Source organism: Vipera berus, assembly GCF_964194415.1.
Source record: "Vipera berus genome assembly, chromosome: 3".
In the NCBI taxonomy this organism is placed as follows: Eukaryota; Metazoa; Chordata; class Lepidosauria; order Squamata; family Viperidae; genus Vipera; species Vipera berus.
Genome location: NC_138204.1, coordinates 9,834,394 through 9,862,168, shown reverse-complemented (window position 1 = coordinate 9,862,168; position 27,775 = coordinate 9,834,394). Strand labels below are relative to the sequence as shown.

At 43.2% G+C, this 27,775-nt stretch overlaps 1 protein-coding gene across 1 annotated transcript in view; it reads right to left on the bottom strand.

Moving 5' to 3' along the window:
- The window catches only part of GATA5 (GATA binding protein 5), a gene marked incomplete at its 3' end in the record, with an annotated part of 39,944 nt that extends 12,765 nt beyond the window's left edge, over positions 1-27,179 (bottom strand). Inside the window, exon 1 of the mRNA XM_081322850.1 lies at positions 26,208-27,179. Within this exon, the coding sequence (XP_081178976.1) occupies positions 26,208-26,742 (535 nt within the window). The 5' untranslated portion in view covers positions 26,743-27,179. The remainder of the gene's footprint in view (positions 1-26,207) is intronic.
- Positions 27,180-27,775: the final 596 nt, after the last annotated feature.

Here is a 27,775-nt window from a genome sequence, read left to right as displayed (position 1 = left end):
ACATGATCAACATTCAGACTCTTGGCAACTGACTCATATTTATTTACGAGGGCTGCAGTGATCATGTGATCCCTTTTTGTGATCCCTTCTAACAAGCAAAGTCGATGGGGAAGCCAGTAACTTAAGAACTACAGTGATTCACTGTGACAAGAAAGGCCATAAAATAGGTCAAAATTTACTTAACAAATGTCTCACTAAACAATAGAAATTTTGGGCTCAATTGTGCTCATAAATTGAGGACTACCTGAACTATTTTTTTATTATAAGGCTACAATAACTGAATGTATCTGAATGTGTTTTCTTTTTGTGTCTTTATCTTTCTGAGAAAAAGGGAGGGGTTTGTCCAAGATGCTTCCTCAGGTTACAATTCTATTCTGGATTTCTGTTATCAGACCCCTGCCTTGGTTACAACTCTTCTTTCTGTTCTTCAAGATTATTCCTTCAACCCATTACACATCAAGACACACAACCCATAATCTAACACTTGTACTAATGCTTTACTGATCCTATCCATCAGTGGATCACAATATATGTGTCTATCTGATGGACTCAAAAGGAGGATTTCAGCATTTCTGCCTCAGAGGACATGGTAGACCTCAAACTGTCCCTCTAGGACAGTGGTGGCGAACCTATGGCACGCGTGCCAAAGGCAGCACGCAGAGCCCTCTCTGTGGGCATGTGCGCCGTCACCCAGCCCCGCCTCCCCCGTGGCCCCCTCCTCACCAGTAGCCCCCCCAGAGTCACACCCGAGCGTGGCCTGCGCGGAGCAGCGCAGCCAAGGACATAGTAGCCAGGCACCGGGGACAAGACTCTGCCCTCACGTCCTGTCGTGCGCAGATGCTGCTGCGGGGCATGGGCAGAAGGTGTGGCTGCCATGGTGCTACTGGGCCGCCTGGGCAATATGCTGTGGTGGGCTATGGAGGTGGTGGGTGGCCTTGTGAGCAGGCAAGGCAGGGGGCGGAGGGCAGGTTTGGGGCATTAGTCTCTAAAAGGTTCACCATCACTGCTCTAGAAAAACAGAGACTTTACCAATGTCGTTAAACAAGAGATGACTAAAGTCACATATACCAAAAGGTTTCAAGTTCTCTAAGAAGCCTTCAAAAATATTTTTAACACACAATTGTTAACTGATCCGGTACTGACAAATCTGTCTCATTTGTAGCCTGCATCTACATAACCCATCGGCTTTCCCTTCCTAGATCCGAATTTAAATCCTACATCAGTGTAGCCCAGTGTTCCACAACTTTGGCAACTTGAAGATTTTGTGAACCTGATGAAGCAAGTTTCAGCTCACAAAAGCATCTGCCTTTTAATAAAATTTGCTAATCAAAAAAGATGCTACCAGATTCCTCTTTTTTTTTACTATGATAGATGAACAAGACTTTCCTACAGTGTCCGTTGTATGCCAATGCAGTGCATGCTTAACCCCCAGAAATTGTGGGTGCTCCATCACTGGAGATTTGTAAGAATAGACTGGACAATCACCTGTCTGAGATGGTATAGGTTCTCCTGCTTGAGCAGGGGGCTGGACTAGAAGACCTCCAAGGTCCCTTCCAGCTCTATTCTATTCTAATTTCTAAGTTCATGTACAGTCCCTGGGACTTATGCATTTGCTTAGCCCACATTCCATTTATTTATTTATTTATTTATTTATTTATTTATTTATTGATTGATTGATTGATTGATTGATGGATTGATTGAATTTATATAGCCGCCCATCTCAGAAACAGAACAGAATCAGAACCAGAATCAGAATACAACTGGTAGGGACCATCTAGTCGAGCCCCCTGCTGGAGCAGGAGAACCTATACCATCTCAGACAGGTGATTGTCCAGGAGATTCTTAAAAACCTCCAGGGATGGAGCACCCATGACTTCTGAAGGCAAGCTGTTCCACTGGTTAATTGTCCTCACTGGTAGGAAGTTTCTCCTTCATTCCAGGTTGCTTCTCTCCTTGATTAGTTTCCATCCATAGTTTCTTGTCTTGCCTTCTGATGCTTTGGAAAATAAGTTGACCCCCTTCCTCTTCGTGGCAACCTCTCAAATACTGGAATACTGCTATCATGTCCCCCCTTTAGTCCTTCTTTTCTTTAGACTAAAAGCTAAAGGTAAAGGTTCCCCCGCACACGCGTGCTAGTCATTTCCAACTCTAGGGCCGGTGCTCATCTCCGTTTCAAAGCCGAACAGCCAGCGCTTGTCCGAGGACGTCTCTGTGGTCATGTGGCCGGCATGACTAGACGCCAAAGGCACACGGAACGCTGTTACCTTCCCACCGCAGTGGTCCCTATTTTTCTACTTGCATTTTTACGTGCTTTCGAACTGCTAGGTTGGCAGAAGCTGGGATGAGTAACAGGCACTCACTCTCTTACGCGGCACTCGGGATTCGACCTGCGAAACCGCCGACCATCTGATCGACAAGCTCAGCGTCCTAACCCACTGAGCCACCACGTCCCTTAATTTAGACTAGCCAAAGCCAAATCCTGCAACCATTCTTCATATAGTTTAGTCTCCAGGCGTTTAATCATCAGTTGCTCTTCTTCGTACTTTTCCCGAAGTCTCAACCAAAGGCTACTCTGGACTCTGAAACTTGTTGATTCAATGTGTTCTATAAATCCAGACAGTAGACTACTTTAATTTGATATCCAGGTTTTAAGTGTGCGAATAGAGCCAGTGAGGTGATTAATGTATACCAGCCTAGCTGAGCTCCACTAAGCCAGACTTTCCCTCTTCCAACACCATAAAATCTGTTGTGCTACAACTGCCATCAACCACTGTTTACATCAAAGCTGTACTTCCATAACTTATTTGGAAGACACCAGTTTTTTTAAAAAAATATTTCTATAGGGTAAAAAAGGGCAGGAACCTACACTGCTCATAATACAGAGGTAGTCTTTGACTTACAACTATTCATTTACTGATCGTTCAAAGTTAACAGCTGAAAAAAAATTGACTTATGGCCATTTTTCACTCTTATGGCCATTGCAGCGTCCCCATGGCCACATGATCAAAATTCATACGCTTGGCAACTGACATGTCTTTATGCCGGCTACAGGGTCCTGGGGTTATGTGATCGCCTATTGTAGGGGTAGGAAAACCTCGGCTCTTTTATGACTCGTGGACCTCAACTCCCAGAATTCCTGAGCTGGCCATGCTGTGGGGGAAGGGAGAGGTTTCCAAGCTGAGCCATGCTGGCTCAGGAATTCTAGGAGTTGAAGTCCACAAGTCATAAAAGAGCCCAGGTTGCCTACCCCTGACCTACTGTGACATTCTGACAAGGTTTGAAAGTCAGACTGGTTGACAAGTGTCAAAAATGAGGCCAATGGGACTAGGGGCACAGCCATCAGAACATTAAATAGTAAGTAGCTTTTCAGTGTTCTCTTATAACTTCAAACATCGCCAGGTGTCTAATTGTAAGTCAAGGAAGACCTGTATATTCTTTTGTTGTTATTAAAAATCAGTTCAAACCAACAGCTTGAAATCTACTCCTTTCTCCCTTGCTCAGCGTATACACAGAGCCAGCGCAGCATCACGGAAGAAAATGCGTGGATGAATTCTAAAAAAGAAAGGCCACCATCTTGGTCTTGAGGAAAAACAACCTATATGAAATCCACTCCACACCATGCCTTCTGCAGGCCAGTTCAACAGTTTTATAACACTGGGCAAGGTTTTGCATTTCTAGGACGTTTCTTTAGGGAAGCTGGCAAAACTCCAAAGGAATTATAAAAGAATAAATATGGGAGGTGGTCAAGCCACTTTCGCAATAGTTCTAAGCTTTGGAATGTGGGTGTGGACATGCAAATGAGCCGCTCAAATAAAAAAAAATTAAATTTGGCTGCATGCGAGATTCTTCCTTCACAAAAACCCACAACAACAGGCAAAGCATTGTTCCTTTCCTCTTCCCAAGAGTTTGCATCAATGCAATTTAATGTCACCAATGCATCCAACAGGATTGAGTGTCTGCTGCTTCAGTCTAAATCTAAAGTCCTGCTAAAGCTAGCCTAAAATCACCTAGACTGGCAGTTCTCAAAATATTTTGGTCTCGGGAACCCTCCCCCATTCTATAAAATGATTAAGGGGTCCAAAGAGCATTAGTTTGCATGGATTATATCTATTGATATTTGGTGATGATGTTACTTAGTTGTGTCATGAAATTTCTGCAAGCAAATAACCAAGCTTAGAGAGCACCAAGGACTCCACAGTTCAACCCAGAGATATACACATTCTCTTCTATTCATATTTACTCAATTAGAAATTAGAACTGAGAAATATTCAAATATGTATTTGATTTCATGGAACCCCTGAAAAGAACCCAGGGTTCCCCCCCCAAATCACATTTTGAGAACCGCTATCTTAAAGGGTTGCAATGTATGGCAGTGAAAGCTGGACCATAAAAAAGGCTGAGTGCCAAAGAATTGAGGCCTTTGAACTATGGTGCTGGAGAAGACTCCTACAAGTCCCTTGGACTGCAAGGCGATCAAACCGGACAGTCCTAGAGGAGATCAATCCTGACTGCTCTTTAGAAGGCCAGATCCTGAAGCTAAAACTCAAATCCTTTGGCCACCTAATGAGAAGGAAGAACTCACTGGAGAAGAGCCTAATGCTGGGAAAGGTTGAGGGCAAGAGAAGAAGGGGACGACAGAGAATGAGGTGGCTGGATGGAGTCACTGAAGCAGTAGGCGTGAGTTTAAATGGACTCCAGAAGATGGTAGAGGACAGAAAGGCCTGGAGGAACGTTGTCCATAGGGTCGCGATGGGTCGGACACGACTTCGCAGCTAACAACAACAAATCCTAAAGTAGTGCAGATGTGAACCACCAATCATGTTTAGCTCTCTTTCTGATCTCTGTCTTTTTAAAAATCCCATTTGCCTGAAGAAGTGTTCTCAACATTCAAATGTGTGGAATGTGGAATGTTTTGTAGCCTTGAAGTGGGTTAATAAAAGATGTTGGATGGAAAAAGCAAACACAGGATTCCATCTTTTGCTCATCCAGGGTCTGTGTCTGGGTAATGTAACCTGCTTGAAGTACAGTGGTACCTTGGTACTCCTCCTTAATTTGTTCAGGGAGGTTCAATGAGTACACCATGAGTACCAAACAATTTTTCCCCATAAGGAGTAATACAGTGAGGCAGCCGATACTGACAAGTTCTACCTTGTGCATTGAGTACCAAACAAACAATGAGTACCGGGACAAAATGTTTATGTCAAAATTTATTTGAATACCAAATTTGACGAGTTTCAAAGCAGTTGAGTACCAGGGTACCACTATAAGTTTTAGTTGTTTGGTGATAAGTCCATGAGTGTGATTGCAACAAAGATAAGGGTGCTAGAGGATAAACCATATGATGAACAATTGAGGGAACTAGGTATATCTAGTCTAACAAAGAAGAATTGGGGTGATATGATAGCTGTCTTCCAGTACTTGAGGGGCTGTCAAAGAGAAGAAGGGGAATCCACATATTCTCCAAAGCACCTCAGGGCAGGAGAAGAATCAATGGATGGAAGCTTATCAAAGAGAGAAGCAACCTAGAACTAAGAGAAATGTCCTGACAGTGAGAACAATTAATCAGTGGATTAATGACTTGCCTCCAGAAATTGTGGGTGCTCCATCACTGGAAGTTTTTAAGAAGAGATTGGACAGCCACTTGTCTGGAATAGTATAGGTCTCCTGCTTGAGCAGAGGGGTTGGACTAGAACAGGGGTGTCAAACTCAATTTCATTGAGGGCCGCATCAGCATTGCGGTTGCCCTCAGGGGGCCAGGTGGGTGTGGCCAGGGTGGGCATGGCCAGAGTGCGTATGGCCTATTGGGTGGGCATGGCCAGCTCTACATCGTTCGCATCAAGGGTGCCTATGGGGGCCTGGGCAGGAGTGGGACAGATCTGAGGGTCTCTGGCAGGAGGAGGGTCTCTGGGCCAGGGCCAAGGCAGTGGGGGCCGTTCCCTCACTGTTTCCAGGATGGCTTCGCGGGCCACATGAAACCACTTCACGGGCCGGATCCGGCCCCCGGGCCTTGTGTTTGACATGTCTGGACTAGAAGATCTCTAAGGTCCCTTCCAACCAAGTTCTACCAAGAAGGAGATATAACAGTAGAAGAGGGGGGATCATTATGGAGAAGTACTGTTTGATTAGCTGTTGGACCTTGCTTTAAAAATGCTTCTAAACTGGAACATTTTAGCAAAGACAAACCTGGCAGAAAACAAAAAGAAAAAGAAAAGAAGAACTCTCTATCTTGTTCATCTGAAGAAGGAAGTATTTCGGTCACTGGCAAGGAAAGAGACAAATAGCAGGGACTAGAAATTGAAATGTTTTCTCCCGTTGCACGCAGCAGTTAGGTTCTCGCTTTCGAACATGGAGAAACAAAGGCAAAGTTAATGATTACGAAGTCTCCTTTGCAACTTCAGTTCTTGCACGCCTTAAACTCGACGTTACAGGTACACTGTACACACTCACATGGGTGCAGAAGAAGGGCACAGAGGTAGATGACAAAAGGACAGTCTGAATTCCTTTGTTCCAAAAGTCCCTGCTTGTAATTTGTACAGAATCGGTTACAGGTGGGCTTTTAAATATTTGGACACCAGAAAGATATTTTTTTTAAAAAAAGGATGTTCATCTAGATCAGGGGTAGTAGGCAATCTTGGCTCTTTTATGACTCGTGGACTTCAACTCCCAGAATTCCTGAGCCAGCATGGCTCAGCTTGGAAACCTCTCTCTTTTCCCTCAGCATGGCTGGCTCAGGAATTCTGGGAGTTGAAGTCCACGAGTCATAAAAGAGCCAAGGGTTGCCTACCCCTGATCTAGATTAATGGCAGCCACTTGAAGATGTGTGGACTTCAACTCCCAGAATTCTCCAGCCACCTATGAGAAATATTGGTCTATGTCTACGAGCCATCTCTAATTAAATAAGAACAAGAACATCATGCACCATCCAATTTTTTTCTCCCCTTGAAAGCAAATATTGAAAGTCAGTTCTCCAGCATCACATTGAATTCCAAGCAGGTTTTTTTGTTTATATGTTTATTTTTAGACAAAGTAATATTCCTGCCTGCCTCAGTCACAGGATGACTCCAAAACCTATTTGGCCATTTATCTGACAAAGACACAGCTAGTCCTCACTTTAGAACCATTCATTTAATGATCATGTTCCAAAGGCACTGAAAAAGTGACTTATGACCATTTTTCATACTTATGACCGTTGCAGCATCCCCATGGTCACATGATCAAAGTTCAGATGCTTGGCAACTGACTCATATTTGTGATGTTTGCAGTGCCCTGGGGTCATATGATCACCTTTTATGACCTTCTTACAAGCAAAGTCAATGGGGGAGCCAGATTCACTTAACGACCATGTTCCTAACTGAATAGCTGCAGTGGTTGACTTAACAATTGTGGCAGGAAAAGTCCTAAAATAGGGCAAAACTCATTTAACAACTGTCTCACTTAGTAACGGAAAGCTGAATTGTGGTCGTCAGTCGAGGTGTATAACGCAACATGTGCCTACGATATTCCTAATACATCGTGAATTTGAGCAGCAGTTTTCCCATGGGCTGTCTTAACCTCCTAAATTGGAAAATACGTTCAAAAGAAAATGCACTAGTTCAGGGGTCTTCAACCTTGGCAACTTTAAGACTTGTGGAATTCTAGGAGTTGAAATCCACAAGTCTTAAAGTTGCCAAGGTTGCTGGCTAAGGAATTCTAGGAGTTGAAGTCCACAAGTCTTAAAGTTGCCAAGGGTGCTGGCTAAGGAATTCTGGGAGTTGAAGTCCACAAGTCTTAAAGTTGCCAAGGGTGCTGGCTAAGGAATTCTGGGAGTTGAAGTCCACAAGTCTTAAAGTTGCCAAGGTTGCTGGCTAAGGAATTCTGGGAGTTGAAGTCCACAAGTCTTAAAGTTGCCAAGGTTGCTGTCTAAGGAATTCTGGGAGTTGAAGTCCACAAGTCTTAAAGTTGCCAAGGTTGAGGACCCCTGCTCTTGCTCATGATAAATTGCCCTCTTGAAAGACCAGCTACGTATAAAACCAATTATCTACACCAGACCCAAAGCAAAGGGTAGAATTTTTCCTATGTAAAAATGTGGATGGAAGAACACAACAGAGTGTTCAGTTTCAGAGAGATCCTGGAACATCCTGATCTGAACAGCGCAATCCGAGAAAATCACCACCGAGTATCAAATTACTTGCCACCTAATAGTCGGAAATCTGGGTCACGTTCACCCAAAGCGAGACAAACCTGAGAATATTACTCCAAGTGCTTCAGCAGCCAGTAACATGAGATTATTCACATTACTGAAGCAAGTGTTTATATAGGCTTGCATTTCATGAAATCTTATCCCAAAACTAGACCCAGATAAAGGTGGTCCTCGACATACAGCCATTCGTTTAGTGACCGTTCAAAGTTGCAACGGCACTGAAAAAAAGTGACTTACAATTGGTCCTCATACTTACGGCCGTTGTAGCATCCCCCCCACCAGGGGTAGGCAATCTTAGCTCTTTTATGACTCGTGGACTTCAACTCCCAGAATTCCTAAGCCAGCCACGCTGAGGGGAAAGGGAGAGGTTTCCATGCTGAGCCATGCTGGCTCAGGAATTCTGGGAGTTGAAGTCCAAGAGTCATAAAAGAGCCAAGGTGGCCTACTCCTGCCCTCCACAGTCATGTGATCAGAATCTGGGCGCTTGGCAACCGGAATGTATTTATGACAGTTGCAGCATCCTGAGGTCATGTGATCCCCATTTATGACCTTCTTAGCCAGCTTCTAACCAGCAAAGTCAGCGGAGGGAAAGTCGGATCTGCTGAACAACCATGTGATTCACTTAATGACCGCAGTGATTCACTTAATAATCATGGCAAAAAAAGTGGTGGTCAAATCACCCATGACTCATTTAATGACTGCCTTCCTTGGTCACAAAAATGTTTGGTCCCCATTGTGTTTGAAAATGAAAAATTGCCTACACCGGTACAACAGTTCATTTAGTGACTATTCAAAGTTGCAACAGCACCTAAAAAAGTGACCATTTTTCACTGTTGCAGCCTCCCCATAGTCATGTGGTCAAAATTCAACCGCTTGTGCTCACTGACTCATATTTATGAAGTTGCAGTATCCCGGGGTCATGTGATCTCCTTTTGCGACTTCTGATAAAGCGAAGTCCATAGGGAAAGCCAGATTTACTTCGTAATTGCAGAGATTCACTTAACAAAGGTGGTAAGAGAGGTTGTAAAATGGGGCAAAATTCACTTATCAAGCATCTCACTTAGCAACCAAGCTTCCTGGTCCTAGTTGTGTTGTAAGTCAAGGACGATCTGTACTCAGTGCTTCCAATTGATTTTATTGAAGTCCAGGTTTTTCAATTTCACATTCTAGAACAGGCATGTCAAACTGCCGGCCTGCCCGGATGTGTCATGCTGAAGCCGCGCCCACCCCATTGCCAGCAGTGGGGAAAAAGTCGCGATACGTCGTGACATGTCACGTGACGTTGCGAGTTTTTTTAAAAAAATCCCATTTATATCCCGCCCTTCTCCGAAGACTCAGGGCGGCTTACAATTTAAGCACAAACCAATGTGCTTAGCAAGTTTGACACCCCTGTTCTAGAGAAAGGAAGGATATTTCGAATCAATGACCTCATTTACAGCCATTCATCTTCAGGCCAATGGGCAGAACTGAATTTCTAATATTTTCATGTGTTCGAACCATTTGGTTAACTGTGGTGAAAATATCAAGATGGTGGGCACAACGGTGTGATCGAAGTTTGCAGGGTTGTTTTTTTTTTACTGTGTGTTGCAAGCCAAAGAGGATGGCAAGGAGGGCATAGAATTCTTGGGTTGTCTGTTAATTGGGAAGTTTAGGCCGATTAATCCACAGTCTATGGGCTGCATACCCCTGTGGCATTCCACAGGTAGATTTTAGATGTAAAATATCTAACTATCTTAGATAGGAAAGAGTGCAGAGAGAAGAGCAACAAAGATGAGTAGAGGGATGGAGACTAAAACATCTGAAGAACGGTTGCTGGTATTGGGTATGTCTAGTTTAATGAAAAGAAGGACCAGGGGTGACATGATAGCAATCTTCCAATATTTGAGGGGTTGCCACAAAGAAGAGGGAGACAACCTATTTTCCAAGGCAGGACAAGAAGCAATGGATGGAAACTAATCGTGGAGAAAAGCAACCTAGAAGAAGCAGAAATTTCCTGACAGTGAGAACAATCAACCAGTGGAACAGCTTGCCACCAGAAGTTGTGGGTGATCCAACACTGGAGTTTTTAAAGAAGAGATTGGGTAGCCATTTGTCTGAAATAGCACAGGGGCTCTGCTCGATCAGGGGATTGGACTACCTTCAAGGTCCCTTCTAACTCTGATATTCTATGTTCTATGTTCTATATCAGACATGCGTGTTGGAGCTTTTTCCCCATTGCCGGCAATTGTGGGCGCGGTTTCCCAGTGACGCGTCTGGCTTGCGGGCTGGCAGTTCTATATGCTTCCCAAGAACGGCAAACAGAAAAGAAGAGATAAAACATTCCAACTTGAGGTATTCAGCTATCAAAAGAACCTTTTCTGTAAAGGTCGTATGTGACCTGCCAAAACGCCTTTTGTGATTTTTTGAGGCCCTGGAACAAAAAAGGTCCAAACATCCTCCTCCTCCTCCTCCTCCTCCTCCTCCTTCTCCTCCTCCTTCTTTTGCATTTTGGGAGAGATTTAAAGTGCAAAGGTGCACTTCAAGCCTTCCAGATGTTTAAAGAAGTTAATTAAAAATCCTGAAGCTAACCTCTGATAATTGCTATGTTCTCACTCACCTGTGCAAACTCTGGAATGGCCCTTGAGTTAAGGTATACATCTTTGCATTGTACCTTTTAGCACTTCTCTTTCCTACATATTGTCAGATCAACTGCTCTTTTTGCTAATCGGTCCCAGTTTTTAATCCTCCAGAAATCACAACTACAGTACAGTTCCCAGAAATCGGTCACTTAGCAACCATTTAAAGTTACAAGGGTCAGCCCATCCCTCTGGTCATGGGGTCACATCATGGACACATCAGCAACTGACCCTCATTTATGACCATTTGCAATGTCCTAGCATCACATGGCCACAATTTACAACCTGACCTGGGGGTGACTTCAGGTTGCTGGCATAAAATAATAGCTTCACTTAATGACTGCCACCATTGCTTAACAATCACTGCAAAAAGGTTATAAAATCGGGCATGATCACGTGATGAGCCACATAACAGCTGGCAGAATTTATGACCGTATTTCCAATTATTGTTCATAAGGTGAAGTGTCTATAACCTTTGACTTACAAAATTCTGGGAAGTTTCCTTAAAGAAACTCACCAACGTTGGGATCAGCTACCTTTCCAATGGTTTCACTGGTAAAAATTCTTTCCCAATTTGGATCGATTTCTAGAAATAATTTTTACCTGGCTGCATATTTTCAGAATAATCTGGATTTTAAACAAGCAATTATCCAGGTTCCATAGAATTATAAATACCTACGGTATTTTCACGGATAGCCAGTGGCAAGAGAAGACAAGCTTCTTCTAAACATCCGCAAAGCTCTCAAAATAAACCAAGCTTCACCTATTGTGTATATTCTTCCCCGGTGATTTGACAAATGGCATCTGAGTTTAAGATCAGAGCACAAAAGATAAAGGATTGTTATGTTGTGGCTTTTTAAGGTTGGAAGCCACGCAGAGGGACTTGTTTGTGAGTTGAGCAGCCATTTAAATTTGCCTAATAAAAATAAATACATACCAATAAAGGAGAGTATTTATTGAAATTAGGGGCCTTTGCTGCTCTCTGAGCTGGCTGGTTGTCTTGCAGACGTTTCATTACCCAAACACTGATGATGTTACCTAGTTTGGTTATGGAATGTCTGCAAGACAACCACCAAGCTCAGAGAGCAGCAAAGGCCCCTCGAATAAAGAAAAGTTCACTCTTATTCTGTTACTTTCAACTTCACTTTTAAGAGGTAAGGTAAAGGTAAAGGTTTCCCCGCACATGTGTGCTAGTCGTTTCCAACTCTAGGGGCTGGTGCTCATCTCCGTTTCAAAGCCGAAGAGCCAGCGCTTGTCCGAGGACATCTCCGTGGTCATGTGGCCGGCATGACTAGACGCCAAAGGCACACGGAACGCTGTTACTTTCCCACCGTAGTGGTCCCTATTTTTCTACTTGCATTTTTACGTGCTTTCGAACTGCTAGGTTGGCAGAAGCTGGTAGAGTGGCCTATTTTTCCCCCCTCCTTTTTGATTTCAGCACATCAACCTATTCTTTTCCAAGCCTCTTAATTTCTCGTCTTTTTGCTTCTAAACCCCCGCAATAATTATCTTGTCTGCTACGCAATGGCAGAAACTAATGGCCGTTGATTTTTCTGCAGGACACGGAGGGTGTCTTACTAAAATTTAACACACACCCCCTCCAAGCAATACCCCCCTCCCCCTTTCATGCCGTTTGCAAGGGCCGGGTGACACGCAGCCCAGCTTGGTTGTAAAAATAAATGATCGAGATGATGTTATTGTAAGATGATAAAAGGGGAGGACAGGGAAGATGAGGAGACTTCCCTGATTTCAATCAAACCATGTTGCTTGTTGACTGCTGGCGACAGGCAGGCTGGACCAGGCCTGCTGGAATGTCTTGGCTGACGGAGAAAGTCGGCGTATACTGAACTCTGCGTATCAATCACTCCGACAGCTTAGACCTGACAAATGACAGACTCTCTACAGAAGTAAGTTCATGTGTGTGTGTGTGTGTGTGTGTGTGTGTGTGTGTGTGTGTGTTTGTAGTGGAGAAGTGCGAGAAGTTACCTTTCCCGTCCATTTTACAGCTTTACCTCACCCAAATCCTGACTTAAAGGCAAGACAAAGACGAAGGGGTCAACTTATTCTCCAAAGCACCAAGAGGGCAGGACAAGAAGCATATGGATGGAAACTAATCAAGGAGAGAAGCAACCTGGAATTAAGGAGAAATTTCCTAACAGTGGGAATAATTAACCAGTGGGACAGCTTGCCTTCAGAAGCTGTGGGCGCTTCACCACTGGAGGTTTTTAAGAAGAGACTGGACAGCCAAAATGGTATAGGATCTCCTGCTAGAGCAGAGGGCTGGACTGGAAGACCTCTGAGGTCCCTTCCAGCTCTATTCTATTCTAGTCATCCTTGTTCTCTACTAGAATAAGCCCTAGGCAATGATTCGGGGTTACAGCTGACCTATTGTCTTTGGTGGGGCCATCAAGGCTACGTTGATTCATCCAGAAAGCTCATTTCCAATTGAGAAGAGAGGTTTTGCTTTCCTTTCCATCAAAATGGATGGAAGTCCCAGGATCAACAGAGGGATTGGATGAACAACCGAAGGACCAGGTTAGTCGATAATCTGTTGGGCCAAGTATATAAAGCAGTGATGACCATGACATGCTTCCAGGTGACCTGAGAGAGCATTGAGACACCCGAATGTCATTATTACAAGGAAGCTCTCTCAAATATGGCTGACAATTATAACAACTGGAAGCTGTCATTGGTCACCAAAGCTGGAGACACCCTAATGTCCTCATTCCAAGGAATCTCCCCCAAATATGGCTGACAATTATAGCAACTGGAAGCTGTCATTGGTCACCAAAGCTGGAGACACCCTAATGTCCTCATTCCAAGGAATCTCCCCCCAAATATGGCTGACAATTATAGCAACTGGAAGCTGTCATTGGTCACCAAAGCTGGCGTCTTTACTCGCTGTGGGCTACAGCCCAACTCTTCACAGCCCTGATGGGAGGAACTAAGACAGAACAGCCTAGAGGAGGCCTGTAGTTCAATTCTGATCAAGGGGAAAGCTGAGAAAATGATCCTTCGATAAAAGTACTGGTGGGCCTAAGCAAGTCATTCGTTCAAATAGTTAATTCCAAAGTGATTTGACCAAGCTGCCAATTTCACAACCAGGTTTCCAATTTGTTTTTTTAAAAAGCTTTCCTTTGATTCCATAGGCTTATTGACCTTATGAAAGCACTTTTCTCAAATCAGTCCCAAACCTACAGATAATCCTCGACTTACAAGAATTCATTTAGTGATCGTTCAAAGTTACAATGGCAAATGTCTCATTTAACTTTTTTTGGGGGGGTGTCAATTGGGGTCGTAAATCGAGGACTACCCGTATTGATTTTCTGAATCAAAACTTAAAATCACCTGGAAAATGCAGACATGGGACAATAGGCATCTGCCTAGTAAAGGTAAAGGTTCCCCTGCACATGCGTGCTAGTCATTTCCAACTCTAGGGGCCGGTGCTCATCTCCATTTCAAAGCCGAAGAGCCAGCGCTTGTCTGAGGACGTCTGCGTGGTCATGTGGCTGGCATGACTAGACACCAAAGGTGCACGGAACGCTGTTACCTTCCCACCGCAGTGGTCCCTATTTTTCTACTTGCATTTTTATGTGCTTTTGAACTGCTAGGTTGGCAGAAGTAACAGGCGCTCACTCTGTTACGCGGCACCCGGGATTCGACCGCCAAACTGCCGACCTTCTGATCGACAAGCTCAGCGTCCTCAACACAATTGACTATTTTCTGTAACACCATTTTTTTGTGTTGTTGTGGTACAGCAAGGTTAAAGGAAGCAGGAAAAGATGGTAGTAGGTAGTAGGTTGTAAGTCCTCAACTTACAGTTCATTTAGGGCACTGTAAAAAATGAACTTATGATTGTTTTTCAGTTACGACCTTTACAGCATCCCCATGATCATGTGATCAAAATTCAGCTGCTTGGCAACTGGTTCATACTTATGACCATCGTTTTGTCCCAAGGTCATGTGATCCCCTTTTGCAACCTTCTGACAAGCCAAGTCAATGGGGAAGCTGGATTCACTTAACAACCGTGTTACTAACTTAACAACTGCAGTGATTCACTTTACAACTGAGGCAAGAAAGGTCATAAATGGAGCAAAAACTTACTTAACAAGTGTCTCACTTAACAACAGATATCTGGGGCTTAATTGTGGTCATAATCACCTGCACTGATTTTCTGAATCAAAAGTTCAAAACTCCCGGAAAATTGAAATATGGGGCAACATGCATAGTAAGTCATTACAATCGACTGTTTTCTGTGATCCCCTGTTTTTTGTGTTGATGTGGTACAGCAAGGTATAAGGAAAAGGGTGCATAACTCTATCAGGGTTGAGCCTTGCTCTTAATCCAAAAACTGCTGCTGCTGTTGCATATGGAACTTTGTGGCTGTGTTTGTGGAACACAGAAGGCAACCACTTCTGCGTGTCCTGCCAAATAAATCCAAGGTTATACCAAGGATGTGCCCTACAGCAACACCACGGAGGTGGTGGCAACCGAGAAGGAGAGCAGATGGAAGAGAAGCAGGAACTCTGGAAAATGCATCCATCACTGCCACCACGACAGCAGCAACATGTTTTTTGCAAAACAGCTTGGTGCCAAGGAAAACACAAGCCTTGTGCCATTTTTAGAGCTTACTGAAGGATGATTTCTGTTGGAAGGGGTTAAGTGCTGGCCCTGAATACTCCATTTGACCCCGGCTTGCCCCGTAAATTTGCAGACTGAGGAAGGGACAGAAATCCAGGCCATTCTGGTCAATTTCAATTATTGACCCAGTGTAAGGAATGCCAGATTGTTCTAGTGGTTAAGACACCAGGGTAGAAGCCAGGAGACTGTGAGTTGTAGTCCCGCCTTAGGCAAAAAACCAGCTGGGTCACTTAGGACCAACCACCAGGAGACTGTGACTTCTAGTCCTGCCTTAGGCATGAAAGCCAGCTGGGTGACTTTTGCCAATCCCTCTTTCTCAAACCTACTCACCTCACAGGGTTGTTGTTGTGAGGAAAATAGGAGGAAGGAAGGAGTATTATGTTTGGTCACAGCCTTTCAAGTTATGTGAAAAATAATAAAGGAGAAAGAAAGAAAGAAAGAAAGAAAGAAAGAAAGAAAGAAAGAAAGAAAGAAAGAAAGAAAGAAAGAAAGAAAGGAAGGAAGGAAGGAAGGAAGGAAGGAAGGAAGGAAGGAAGAAAGAAAGAAAGAAAGAAAGAAAGAAAGAAAGAAAGAAAGAAAGAAAGAAAGAAAGAAAGAAAGAAAGAAAGAAAGAAAGAAAGAAAGAAAGAAAGAAAAAAGATACAGAGAAGCTGCTATTTCTTAATGCTTCTGTACTTGACCCAATGTCCCTCTGTTGGCCCATCCCTTTGATTGATCCCTTGTTAAAGGTTTGATGTCCCCCCCCATGAATTCCCTATCTATCATGGCCACTGCTGAGAGTCTAGAGAATGGATGCCCAAATAGCTGGAGTTTTCAGTCTTGGACAAGATATGTTCTCAGAATTAACTTTCCACTCTCTTTCGCTTCAGTCCCAGCAATTTCCTCTTTTGCCCTGTTCCTCGCATCTTTGTTTCTGATAGCCATAGGTGAGGATCCAAAGAAAGAGACGAACTGACTGTAACTATGTGACCAAGATGACACAAACGTGTATCCTGACAGGCCAGCTTAAGAAGGAAGTAACTCATGTTGATGTCTGATAATTCTAATCTTCTCCATCAAGAGAAAGTTTCGGTGATTCTGCACAATTTCTTTTGTCCTGCAAGTATTTTTGACAGTCTCCTAAGCCAAAGAACATCTCAAAGAAGAAGCAAAGTTGATGTAGGTTGCCTTAAAGAGATTCTGATCAAGGCCTATCATCATTTAGGAAGAGATTGGAATTCTGTTCCGTTCCATTCTGTTCTGTTCCGTTCCGCTCTACTCTATTCTACTCTACTCTACTGTGCTCTACTCTGCTCTACTCTGCTCTGCTCTACTCTACTCTGCTCTGCTCTGCTCTGCTCTGCTCTACCCTACTCTGCTCTACTCTGTCCTGCCCTATCCACTCCACTCCATTGTACACCACTCCATTCTATTCCATTCTACACCACTCCATTCCATTCCACTCTACTCTACTCTACTCTGCTCTACTCTACTCTGCTCTGCTCTGCTCTGCTCTGCTCTGCTCTGCTCTGCTCTACTCTGCTCTGCTCTACTCTACTCTACTCTGCTCTGCCCTGCCCTATCCACTCCACTCCATTGTACACCACTCCATTCTATTCCATTCCACCCTACTCTACTCTACTCTACTGTGCTCTACTCTGCTCTACTCTACTCTGCTTTGCTCTACCCTACTCTGCTCTGCTCTACTCTGCCCTGCCCTATCCACTCCACTCCATTCTACACCACTCCATTCTATTCTATTTCACCCTACTCTACTCTACTCTACTGTGCCCTACTCTTCTCTATCTCCAGATGTTCAAAGCTCCAGAATTTCCAGTGGCAACTATTCCCACCTGCTTCCTTCCTTATAACAGATGTAAATCTTTTGCACCAGGCTGGAGATGCTACAACAGGGCAAAGTCGATGGAAGAATGATTTGGAAGAGCCGAAAATGTAATTTTGATGTATCCTTTCTTGGGCTACCTACATTCAGTGTCATATTGGTTGATGGTGCAGCCGCTCTCTTGGTGGTACAGATGTTGGCAAAGTGTTTCAGGAACATTTCAGAAGGCTTCCAGGAGCAGCAGGTCCATCATCCCAGCATCCTATATCTACACAGAGGGTCGGCACAACACAATGGTCCAAAGTAGTACAAGTGGTCCTCGACTTACAACCATTCATTTAGTGACCATTCTAAGTTACAACGGCACTGAAAAAAGTGATTTATGAGTGTTTTTCACACTTATGACCATTGCAGCATCACCATGGTCGTTGATCAAAATTCAGGCGCTTGGCAACTGGCGTGTACTTATGACGGTTGCAGTGTCCCAGGGTCACCCTTTTGCGACCTTCTGACAAGCAAAGTCAATGGGGAAAGCCAGTTCGGTTCACAACTGTGTTACTTAACACAGTTACCTCACCTTAACAACTACAGCGATTTGCTTAAGAACTGTGGCAAGAAAGGTCGTAAAACGGGGCAGCACTCCCCTAGCAACTGTCTTGCTTAGTGAACTATTGCGCTCAGTTGTGGTCGTAAGTTGAGGACTGCTTATAGAATCGGACCAAGGTAGGTCTGTCCCATTTCCCACTACAGTCAGCTCATTTCTCCCAGCAGAACCAGGACAAACATCATGATTGTCTTAGGGATAAAATGAGGGAAGATTCTATGGATGCTACCTTGAACTTCCAGAGAAAAGGCAAGATAAAAATGCTACAAAAGAAATAAACATCTGCTATTGCACCACAATAGTCCATCAACCGAAACATGATACTAACTGGGATTGTATTCTTAGCCTTGGCAAGGCGGGTTGTATGACATGTGTGAGTTCCGGCACCTTTTTCTTATACAAAAAAAGCACTGTGTGTATGTATGTGTGTATATATATATTCTCCGTTCAAAGTTACAATGGCACTGGAAAAAAAAAACTTATGACCATTTTTCACTTATGACGGCTGCATCCCCCTTGTCACCCTGATCAAAATTCAAATGCTTGGCAATTGGCTCATATTTATGACGGCAGCAGTGTCCGGGGGGGGGGGGGTCAAGGGATCCCCTTTTGCAACCTTCTGACAAGCAAGGTCAAATGAGGAAGCTGGATTCACTTGGTAACGGGGTTACTAAGTTAACACTTGCAGTGATTTAATTAACAACTGTGGCGAGAAAGGCCATAAAGTGGGACAAAATTCACTTAACAAGTGTCTCGCTCAGCAACAGAAGTTTTGGGCTAAATTGCGGTCATAAGAAGAGGACTGCCTATATGGACACAGAAGATGTTATTTCCAATAGGATTCCTTCCATCCTGAATTTCACATCCAGGTGATATTTTATCTCGGAGACAGCATCTTTAACAATAGCTTCTTTTCTGTCTGAACTATAACCTAGCATCAGCTTTGACTGGTTAAAACAACATCCGTGATATGACCCAAAGGTTAGAGTCAATTTAACCAGGGACAGGTTAGATTAATTTTAATTAAAATGGTGCATTTTCATCTGACCCTGGATTCTGCTTAACTCAGAAAGTGAAAAATTGCAATTTACTTCCAGCTGATGCCATATATATTTTTTTAAGATTTAAAGACAGACGCCAAGACATTGAAAAAAAATAAAAAAAATCCTGTTCATTTGCGGTCCAATCAGATCCTGAGCAGAGCAAATTTGGAAGCTATTTCATTGATTTTTCTCTCTGGCTCAAAATACGTTTGTGGTTATTGTTCTGGAAAGTGTGCCGTAAAAGTAGGAAACATTGGAAGAAGAATCGGCAGATCTCAAACAGTAAAGGCTACAGACAGTCCTTGAATTGCAACAGTTTTTTACTTAGTGACCATTGGAAGCTACCACAGCACTGAAAAAAGTGACCTTTTGACCAGTCACGTGATCAAAATTGGGATGCGTGACATCCGATTCATATTTATGACAGTCACAGTGTCCCGGGGTCATGTGATCCCCCTTTTGTGACCTTCTGACAAGCAAAGTCAATGGGGAAACCCAGATTCCCTTAAAAAAAGTGTTTCCTGCACTGATTCACTTAACAACTGTGGCAAGAAATGTCGTAAAATGGGGCAAAACTCACTTAACAGCTGTCTCACTGAGCAACAGAAATTTGGGGCTCAGTTGCGGTCACCAGTTAAGGAGTACCTGTGTATTAATTCTGCAAAAGCTATGTGAACACCCCAAGATTTTATCTCTTTTTCAACCTGGTTTGGGCCATAAATAGAAACTTTTTTTTTAACTCTATAAATAGAAGTTATTTAACATCAGCCTACACATTCCTTGCAGGGCTTTGTAATCGTGGCTTTTGATTAAACATTTTGCAAGGTAATCCCAAATGTTTTATACTGAAGGTGGTAGCAGAAAAGGCAAAATAACATAAAAATGTCTTGGGGGGTGGGAAATCAAGCAAACTCAAACTAAATCTTGACCACCCCCCTGCAATCTAGCTAGAAGTAAAAAAAAAATGCCTCCAGTCAAGTTTACACGGATACAGCCCTGTCGTTTTCTTAACAAAGGGATAGAAATAGCTTGTCACTGTCCTCTGGGATGTTTTTTTCAATTTCCCAGTCTAATTTACAGTCTTCGTTTCCGTGTTGTCACCCCTCCAAGTACTAGCCAGGACTGATCCTGCTTAGCTTCTAAAGACAGAAGCTCATATTTGCTCAAGGGTGAACTTTGAATAAGGAAGAAACAATTAGTTCACTATTCACACAATTCAATCTTATATTGTGTGTAGTGTGATTCAGGCATACCCTTTATTTGGATGCTGGCTTTTCTTCTTAAATCAAATTATTTCTTCCTAACCCACTTCTATTGCGTGCTTACATCTAAATCTGCTCTCTCTTCCATGAATTTTCCTACCAGTTGGAATTATTTCCATTTTTTTTTTCCAAAGGGTTGAAGTTGAATGAATCTTAAACCAAAAGATGAACATTTTAAAACCGCTTTTTCTAATTTGAGTGCCCTGAATCCACCTAAGGATGGAGAATTTGAAAAAGAATCAGTGAAAGAGTACACATGAAAGCAATCAAATATGCATTCATTAGAAAAAAGAATGTGCAGGCTTAGAAGATAATTATTCTGCAGCTTTTAACTTGCTAAGCGATACATTTAAAGTGATTTAAATCACCCAGTTCAAGGGATGTGGTTTTTTAGATGAAGCTTATGATCTTTATCTTAAATGGATCCATTATTTAATTTTTGTTTTAAAGAGGCTTGTTAAAGTCAGAGTCATTTTTATTTTGGATTTTCATTTTAAGGGATAAATAAAAATGCTGGGGGAAGTAATTATGTAATTTTTTTTAGCGCAGCATATACAACACTTCCAAATATGCAATATTTTGATGCTGGTTGAAAATTGGAATTTATATTTGAAATGGGGGTTTCATGACACATAAATTGTTTTTGCACATTTTAATAAAAATAAGAAAAGAAATAATAATAATCCTGGAAAGATGTCACTTTGTCAGTATGCCACAAAAATCGTTAAAGGACCATACACATGGGCTAATAAAAACACCCACATAAGAATATAGAGATTCCAGCCGAAGAATCAGAGGGGAAGAAGAAAAAAAAACCTGATGCGTTTTTTCATAGAACTAATTTCCATTTAAGGAAATTTGGGATTAGGGTCCGGCTTCCAATTCACTGGGCACCAGACTGCATATTCTTTGCCAATTGCACTCTTATATACTCAACCATACTTAAAACGCCTGTGTTATTAAAGACGAAAGATTGCTGCAATATTGTTTCGTTGGATTTTAGCGAAAGAGGCAATTAAATCCGGCTTCCGAATCAGTCCCGCAGACTGGGAGAAAATAAAATAAAAACGGAGAATGCATAACGGAAAAAAGCGCAACATTTTTTTTCCTGCTTCGGAGTTTTAAAAATTTGGGAGTAAAAAAAAAAGAGAGAGAGAGAGATCCGGGAAAAAATACATAGTTTTGAAAACGGCTGGGATTTTGAAGTACAGAGCCCAAATCTCCTAATTCTGAAAACTCTCGGCGTCAGCATTTACTTCAAAGCAGGAAAAAAAAAGTCTGTGAAATAAATAAATCGGGACGGGAAACGCGCCTTTAATTCGACGGCGCGTTTCGGATAAAGGAGAACAGAGCAAGAAGGGGGCGAAAAATACGGGAAAATCCGACGCGCCCGAGACCGCAACAAAAGCCGTGAAACTGACCTGGGTTTTTTTTTTTTTTTTGCGAAACCCAACAACGACAAACCAACAAACAACGCTAAGCCGGCGTCAAAAGGGCTGATGGGCTTCACCCCAAATTAACTCAAGCTCCCCTTGACTAGCCGCGCGCCAGTTTCGGGGAGTTTCTCGTCGGAGAAAACTTCTTGCGCGCTTTCTGTGTCGTGTGAACTGAAAGCCAAGCGGCTTCCAAAGTCCCGTGTCCGCGTGATTTTTCAGGATCTCAGCTGATGGATGCCATGGAGGGCGATTCTTGGTGTGTGTTTGTGTGTTTGTTTGTGTGTGTGTGTGTGTGGGGGGGGAAAGATAGACCACGAGATTTTCCTTTAGTGATTTAGGAACTCTGTTGGCTTCTAAACTCATTTTTTCCCCTCCGAAATTACTTAAAAAAAATAAATAAAGCGGAGCGGCTATAAATCTGCTCCCTTCCTTGAAACGCCAGCCCGTGTCCACTCCTGAAGTCAGTATAAAATGGATCATCAGCGAAATAGGGGTTGAGAAAAACCTCTTAATTTACTGCTTTCATTTTAACCCCGCGGGATTAAAAAAAAAAAGCAAAAAAAAAAAAAATCCCCCGGAGTTTCTCGCCTCTCTTTCGCCTGAAAACGGTCCCTTTTCTAGCCACGACTTTGCTTTGAAACTTTGCAAGTTTAAAAAGGGAAGAAGAAGGCGCTAGTCCCTGGAGAACCGAGATTCGGTGTAGTAGGAATCGGGCCCCCAAAGAAAGCTCAGCGGTATTACAGTCAGTTTCCCTGCCCCCCCCCCCCCCCGCCTCTTTCTAGCGGAAAAGTCGAGGGAATTTTATTTGGAATAAAAGTAGGGTTAAGAATAGGCTGGGATGAAAGAAGGGGGAAAGTTAAAAAGACTAGGCCGTTATAAGTCCCCCCCCCCATAGCCATCCAAAAAAAAACCCCCAGTCCTTTAAATGTACAGCCCTTTCCACAAGTCAGCAGAAAAATCTTCCCCAGCTATGTACAGGTTTTTAGATTTTCAACTTTTTAAAACAACGAAATCAGCTTCAACTAAAATTGGGAGCAATCAAAATATCCCAGCCTTTGGAAGAAGCATTTTCAATGTACAGACTTTTTTTCTTTTTTTTCCCTTTTTTTTTTTAAAAAAAAATCCATGTTTCAACACTGGTGTCAGAATAGGAGTTAAGTCCTTACTCTTCAGTTACAACTGGACTCGTCTGTTCAATCAGCTCTCTCTTCCATGAATTCTCCTACCGGTTGGAATTATTTCCATATTTTTTTTTGAAGTTGAATGAATCTTAAACCAAAGGATGAACACTGAACGCTTGGTCGTTCAGAGCAGTGTATCTCAACCCTGGCATCCTGTCTAGAATTCAACTCCCAGAATTCCCCAGCTGGGGAATTCTGGGAGTTGAAGTCCACAAGTCATAAAAGGGCCAAGTTTGAAGACTCCTGTACTATGAGCATAAAAAGTTTTCCTTCAGTGGAATTCAACTTCCACACGGACCAGTCCATGCAGTTTATTTGGCAGCAGAACCAAAGTGCTTTCCCATTGAGAAAATCTACCTTAAAGTGAGGTGCTAGTCCCTTTGATGGCAATGAAAAGAAAAAAAGAAAAAAAACCTGGAGAGGGTGAGAAGGGAATTACATTCCCTTGGGTATGTCTAGTTTAATGAAAAGGAGGACTAGGGGTGACATGACAGCAGTGTTCCAATATCTCAGGGGCTGCCCCAAAGAAGAGGGAGTCAAGCTATTCTCCAAAGCACCTGAAGGCAGGACAAGAAGCAACGGATGGAAACTAATCAAGGAGAGAAACAACCTCGAACTAAGGAGAACAATTAACCAGTGGAACAACCTGCCTCCAGAAGCTGTGAATGCTCCAACACTGGAGGTTTTCAAGAAGAGATTGGACAGCCATTTATCTGAAATGGTTATAGCGTTTCCTGCTTGAGCAGGGGGTTGGACTAGAAGACCTCCAAGGTCCCTTCCAACTCTTGTCATTCCTTTAACTTCTCAGGCATGAAAACTTTCCCCAAGGCTTACATTTTGCTGAGCTGAATGTTATCTAAATAACTTATTTTCCCACTTGGGCTGGCTTTTGACAGGCCCTGCAAAGGGGTGGGGTGGGGATGGGGGTGGGGTGGGGTGGGGGGGAGATCCAAAGGCATTTTATGCTGATGAGGTATGCGTGCTGATGTGTGCACACACACCATGCCCAGGTCAAATCTCAAAGTCACAAACTCCAAAGTACACTTGGCAACAGGTCAGGTGTGTTCAAGTCAATGCACGTTTGGTTCAATTACGGCTGGGTGGCACCTTATTATTTTTTTTCCAGCATCTGTGCAACATGTGATGTGCAAACGAATGGGGCTAAACTTAGATCCTTCTTTAAAAGGAGGGAACTCTGGAAATAAAGCTCGGCATTCTACAGTTTTGTGTCTGGCCAGGGACACTTTGCATAGAAACTAGTTAATGGGTACTTTGGTCTTCCTTTGGAATTCATCTTTAAGAGGTCTTCAAAACACTTTCCTGTAATGACTCTTTGTCTGTTTCCATCGCGCACTTAAAACCGCTCAGCTTTTCCTGTCTCACTTGGGTCCTACCGTTATAGTACTCTGTGATTTGAGGTGAGTTGCTTCGTAAAAATCACATCCATGAAAAGATACTAACAGACACGCGTGCCTCCGATGCAGAAAATTACACCAGCACGAAAGCGTCTATGGAGAGTCTCAATCATCCAGGTTGTGGTTGTCCCAAAGGTGTTTTTTTTTTTTGCAAAAGGCAACTGGACTTTTCTTGATTTTTTTTTCTTTGAAAACATTTTGCTTCTTGTCCAAGAAGCTTCTTTAGTGAACTGAGAAGCAAAATGTTTTTTTTTTAAAAAAAACACCAAGAAAGTCCAGTTGCCTTTTGGGGGGAAAACCCCACCACCACCTCTGGACACTAGCATGGAAGTTGCTTAGAAAAATCAGAAAATCCTAATGGACATAGCATCCGACACAACTGATCCATACTTAAGAAGTGAGAAATACTGGACTATATGGACAACCGGATCCCCACATTCGCTAAATAAATAATATTGTCTGTCTGCTTGGTGTGAACTCAAGTCATTCTTGTCTGCTCAACATCTCACTGCTTAGCACAATCTGTGAATCAGGTTTGCAAGTATCTTTTCCCTATTCTAAGCTCTTATTTTAAGCAAATGTTTTGTTGACATTCAAGGTCATCCAGCCATTTTTGTTAGTGGCTTTCACACTAAGAATAACAGAATTTAACTGCTAGAACTGTATCCCACCCTACAATCATATTAGAAAATGCCAGAACTTTACAGTTTCTAGTCCTCATTGTTATAGAAATTACTTTCTTATCTTCAAGCAGCTTTTTATCAAATACTTGCAAGCAGCTTTTGATAAAGATTGTGGAACATAAAGTTCTGGCAATTATTATGATTTATTAAATTTATTGGCAGCCCATTTTTTTCCACAGAGTAACTAGATTTTAATTCCCCCCCAGACTCCCCATCTTTTAATTAATATTTTATGTTGTAACTCATCCCCTTGTAATGCCACTATTCAGACAACAGATTTGAAACCATTTCTGAATAAAGCACAAAACTGGGAAACACACCTTGGAGCCTTTGTTAAATTAACTTAAGTGCATGAGAAGATTCCATAATATAAACCAGATGCCAAAAGCCTCTAGTCAAAAGGCTTTTTGCAAGTATTTGATAAACACTTGAGTCTGTAACAAGGATTTCAATCAATCAGGATAAGAGCTGGAAGGGATCTTGGAGGTCTTCTAGTCTAACCCCCTACTCAAGCAGGAGCAGGTGACCCTATACCACTTAGCCATCAATAGGTCTGTTCTCTACTAGCAATACAGATGTGCCCAGATTGTTCCCACAAGTTTTTCCCTTTAGGAAAATCATGATAAGCCACCCGTGTGTGGATTTCCACGTGAAACACAGATAGATGTTGCTCTGAACTAGATCTTCCTTTTCTCAGCACAGAATTATTTATGCAACATTTTCAGCTCTTGGCTGAATCTAACTTGTCCTTCTCACTGCCCCCTGGAAACGCTGACTATGGTGTGATTCAAGCATCTCTGCAGTTTGTTTTTATGGCTGTTCCCAAACTCCGCAGCTTACAAGAGACGCTACCAGAAAAAGCTTTATTGTCACACCATTCTTTAGACCTAAATCACGGGTGGCAAATCATTACAGGAGGCTGGCATTGCCACAATTAGGGATAGGACAACCAGTTTGGTCTAATGGTTAAGGCACCAGGCAGGAGATCATGAGTCTGAATCCTGTCTTAACTGTGAATGCCAGCTGGTTTATTTGAGCCAAACACCAGGAGACTGTGATTTCATGCCTTCACACCGTAGGCATGAAAGCAGCTGCGTGACTTTGGGCCAAGCACCAGGAGACTGAGTTCTAGTCCCACCTTAGCCATGAAAGCTGGCTGGGTACTTTGGACCAGTCCCTTTCTCTTAGCCCAGCCCACCTCACAGGGTTGTTGTTGTTGTGGAGAAAATAGGAGGAGGAAGGTGTATTGGATATATGCGCTGCTATGCAATTTGTAAAAATAACAAAGGCAGGATACAAATAAAAAAATAAATACATGCTACATACCAAACGTGGATCTCCGGCCAGGCAAGGCTGCTTGTCGTGTCTGAAGGCTATGCAAGACGCTGCTTTCAAAATGGCTGGCGGGCCAGGATGGAGGCATCTCCGCTGGGTTCACATAAGCACCGGGGTACGGGCTGGAGTAGGATCCATTGACAGAACGCATCAGAGTGTTGCCGTACTGGTCACGCCCTCCAGCGCCCAGCAACAGTGGACTTTGGTAGCCCCCGTCTCGACCAGGGGTGCTCCCCCCAGGAGGGCTGTGGGTGTAGGAAAAACTGGAGGGTGGGTGAGGGCTGCCAGCATTGAAGTGAGAAGCCTCAGCGCTGGCTGGCTGACCCCACCCAGGGTGGCCACCCAGAGGATGGCCTTGGTGGGTGGGATCGCAGCTTTGCAGGTAAGGTAGGCTTTGGAGCATGGAGGAAACTCGACTGGTGGGGACGTACACGGCCGGGCTTGCTGGGGAATGCAGGAAATTGCTGGAATCATGGGGGTAGGCTGACTGGCCAGGATTTGGAGCAAGTGCCAAACTCTGGTACATTTTATGTCCTTCAAAGCACAGTCGACACCGGATCAAAGCAAGTGGTCAGTACTCAGTCAAAGGCAAGCCAGCAACTTGGATGGGAGAGACAGTTTGGCGAAACTTCGGGGCTGTTGCAGTCAAAGGAGTTGTCAAGCACCTGGAAAGGGGGAAAAAATAAGAAAAAAAAATCAAGACCCCCAGCTACAAACACCAATCTATTTAACTTCTTGTTCTAGATCTGGAAGGTGGATTAGAACCAGCAAAGAGGCAGGGGAAAACCAAACAAACACGGAGCTCATGAGATCTAAGTTTAGAAGTGTCAACTTTTAGAAACCTGGTTTGGCAAAGTTTTCCACCTGGATAATTCTCCAGATAAAGCTCCTCATCCTTTTCCTTATGGAGGTCAGGGCAATAAAATGATAGACATCTGGCTGAATGCTACCTGTTTCATCTTCTCAAAGTCATCTCTGGGTCATCTCCTCAGGGAATTGTCAGTTCCACACTTCCAACAGGGAAGTAGCATGTAAATTACCTTTCCCCCCCCCCAAAAAAAAAAACTTCCCAGCCTAGCCTTACAACATGGGCTTTCCAGGTGGTCCCTCTTCCATATATATTAATGAAGTCCAACTAGAGAGAAGAAAAACTGTGCCCTTAGAAGTTGGAATCTTCTCCCCAAGGCTGAAATTGTGGTTAGGACTACATTTTCCAACCACAGGCTTAAAACATCCTCCTGGCTACTTGGGCCAACACTAGAATTTTACAGAAGGTTGAAAGGGCATTTCCCCACCTTTAAACATCAAAATCCTTCCACAAAGGGGCCCTTTCTTTGCTAATCAGTAGCTTTTGTGTAAGTAAAGTACCTTATGACAGGTAAGAGGGTCACCTTGTGAAGGCCAAGGCAAGAGGTGGGAAATGACTTGAAAGTGAGTAGCCCAAATATTCAAGAGGAATTACTTCCAAGAAGCAAAATCTCCCCAGGACAGTGGATCTGGGTTGCTTTGCAATCTAAAAGCCCTGAGATCAATTGGATAAGTTGCTGATTAGATATTTC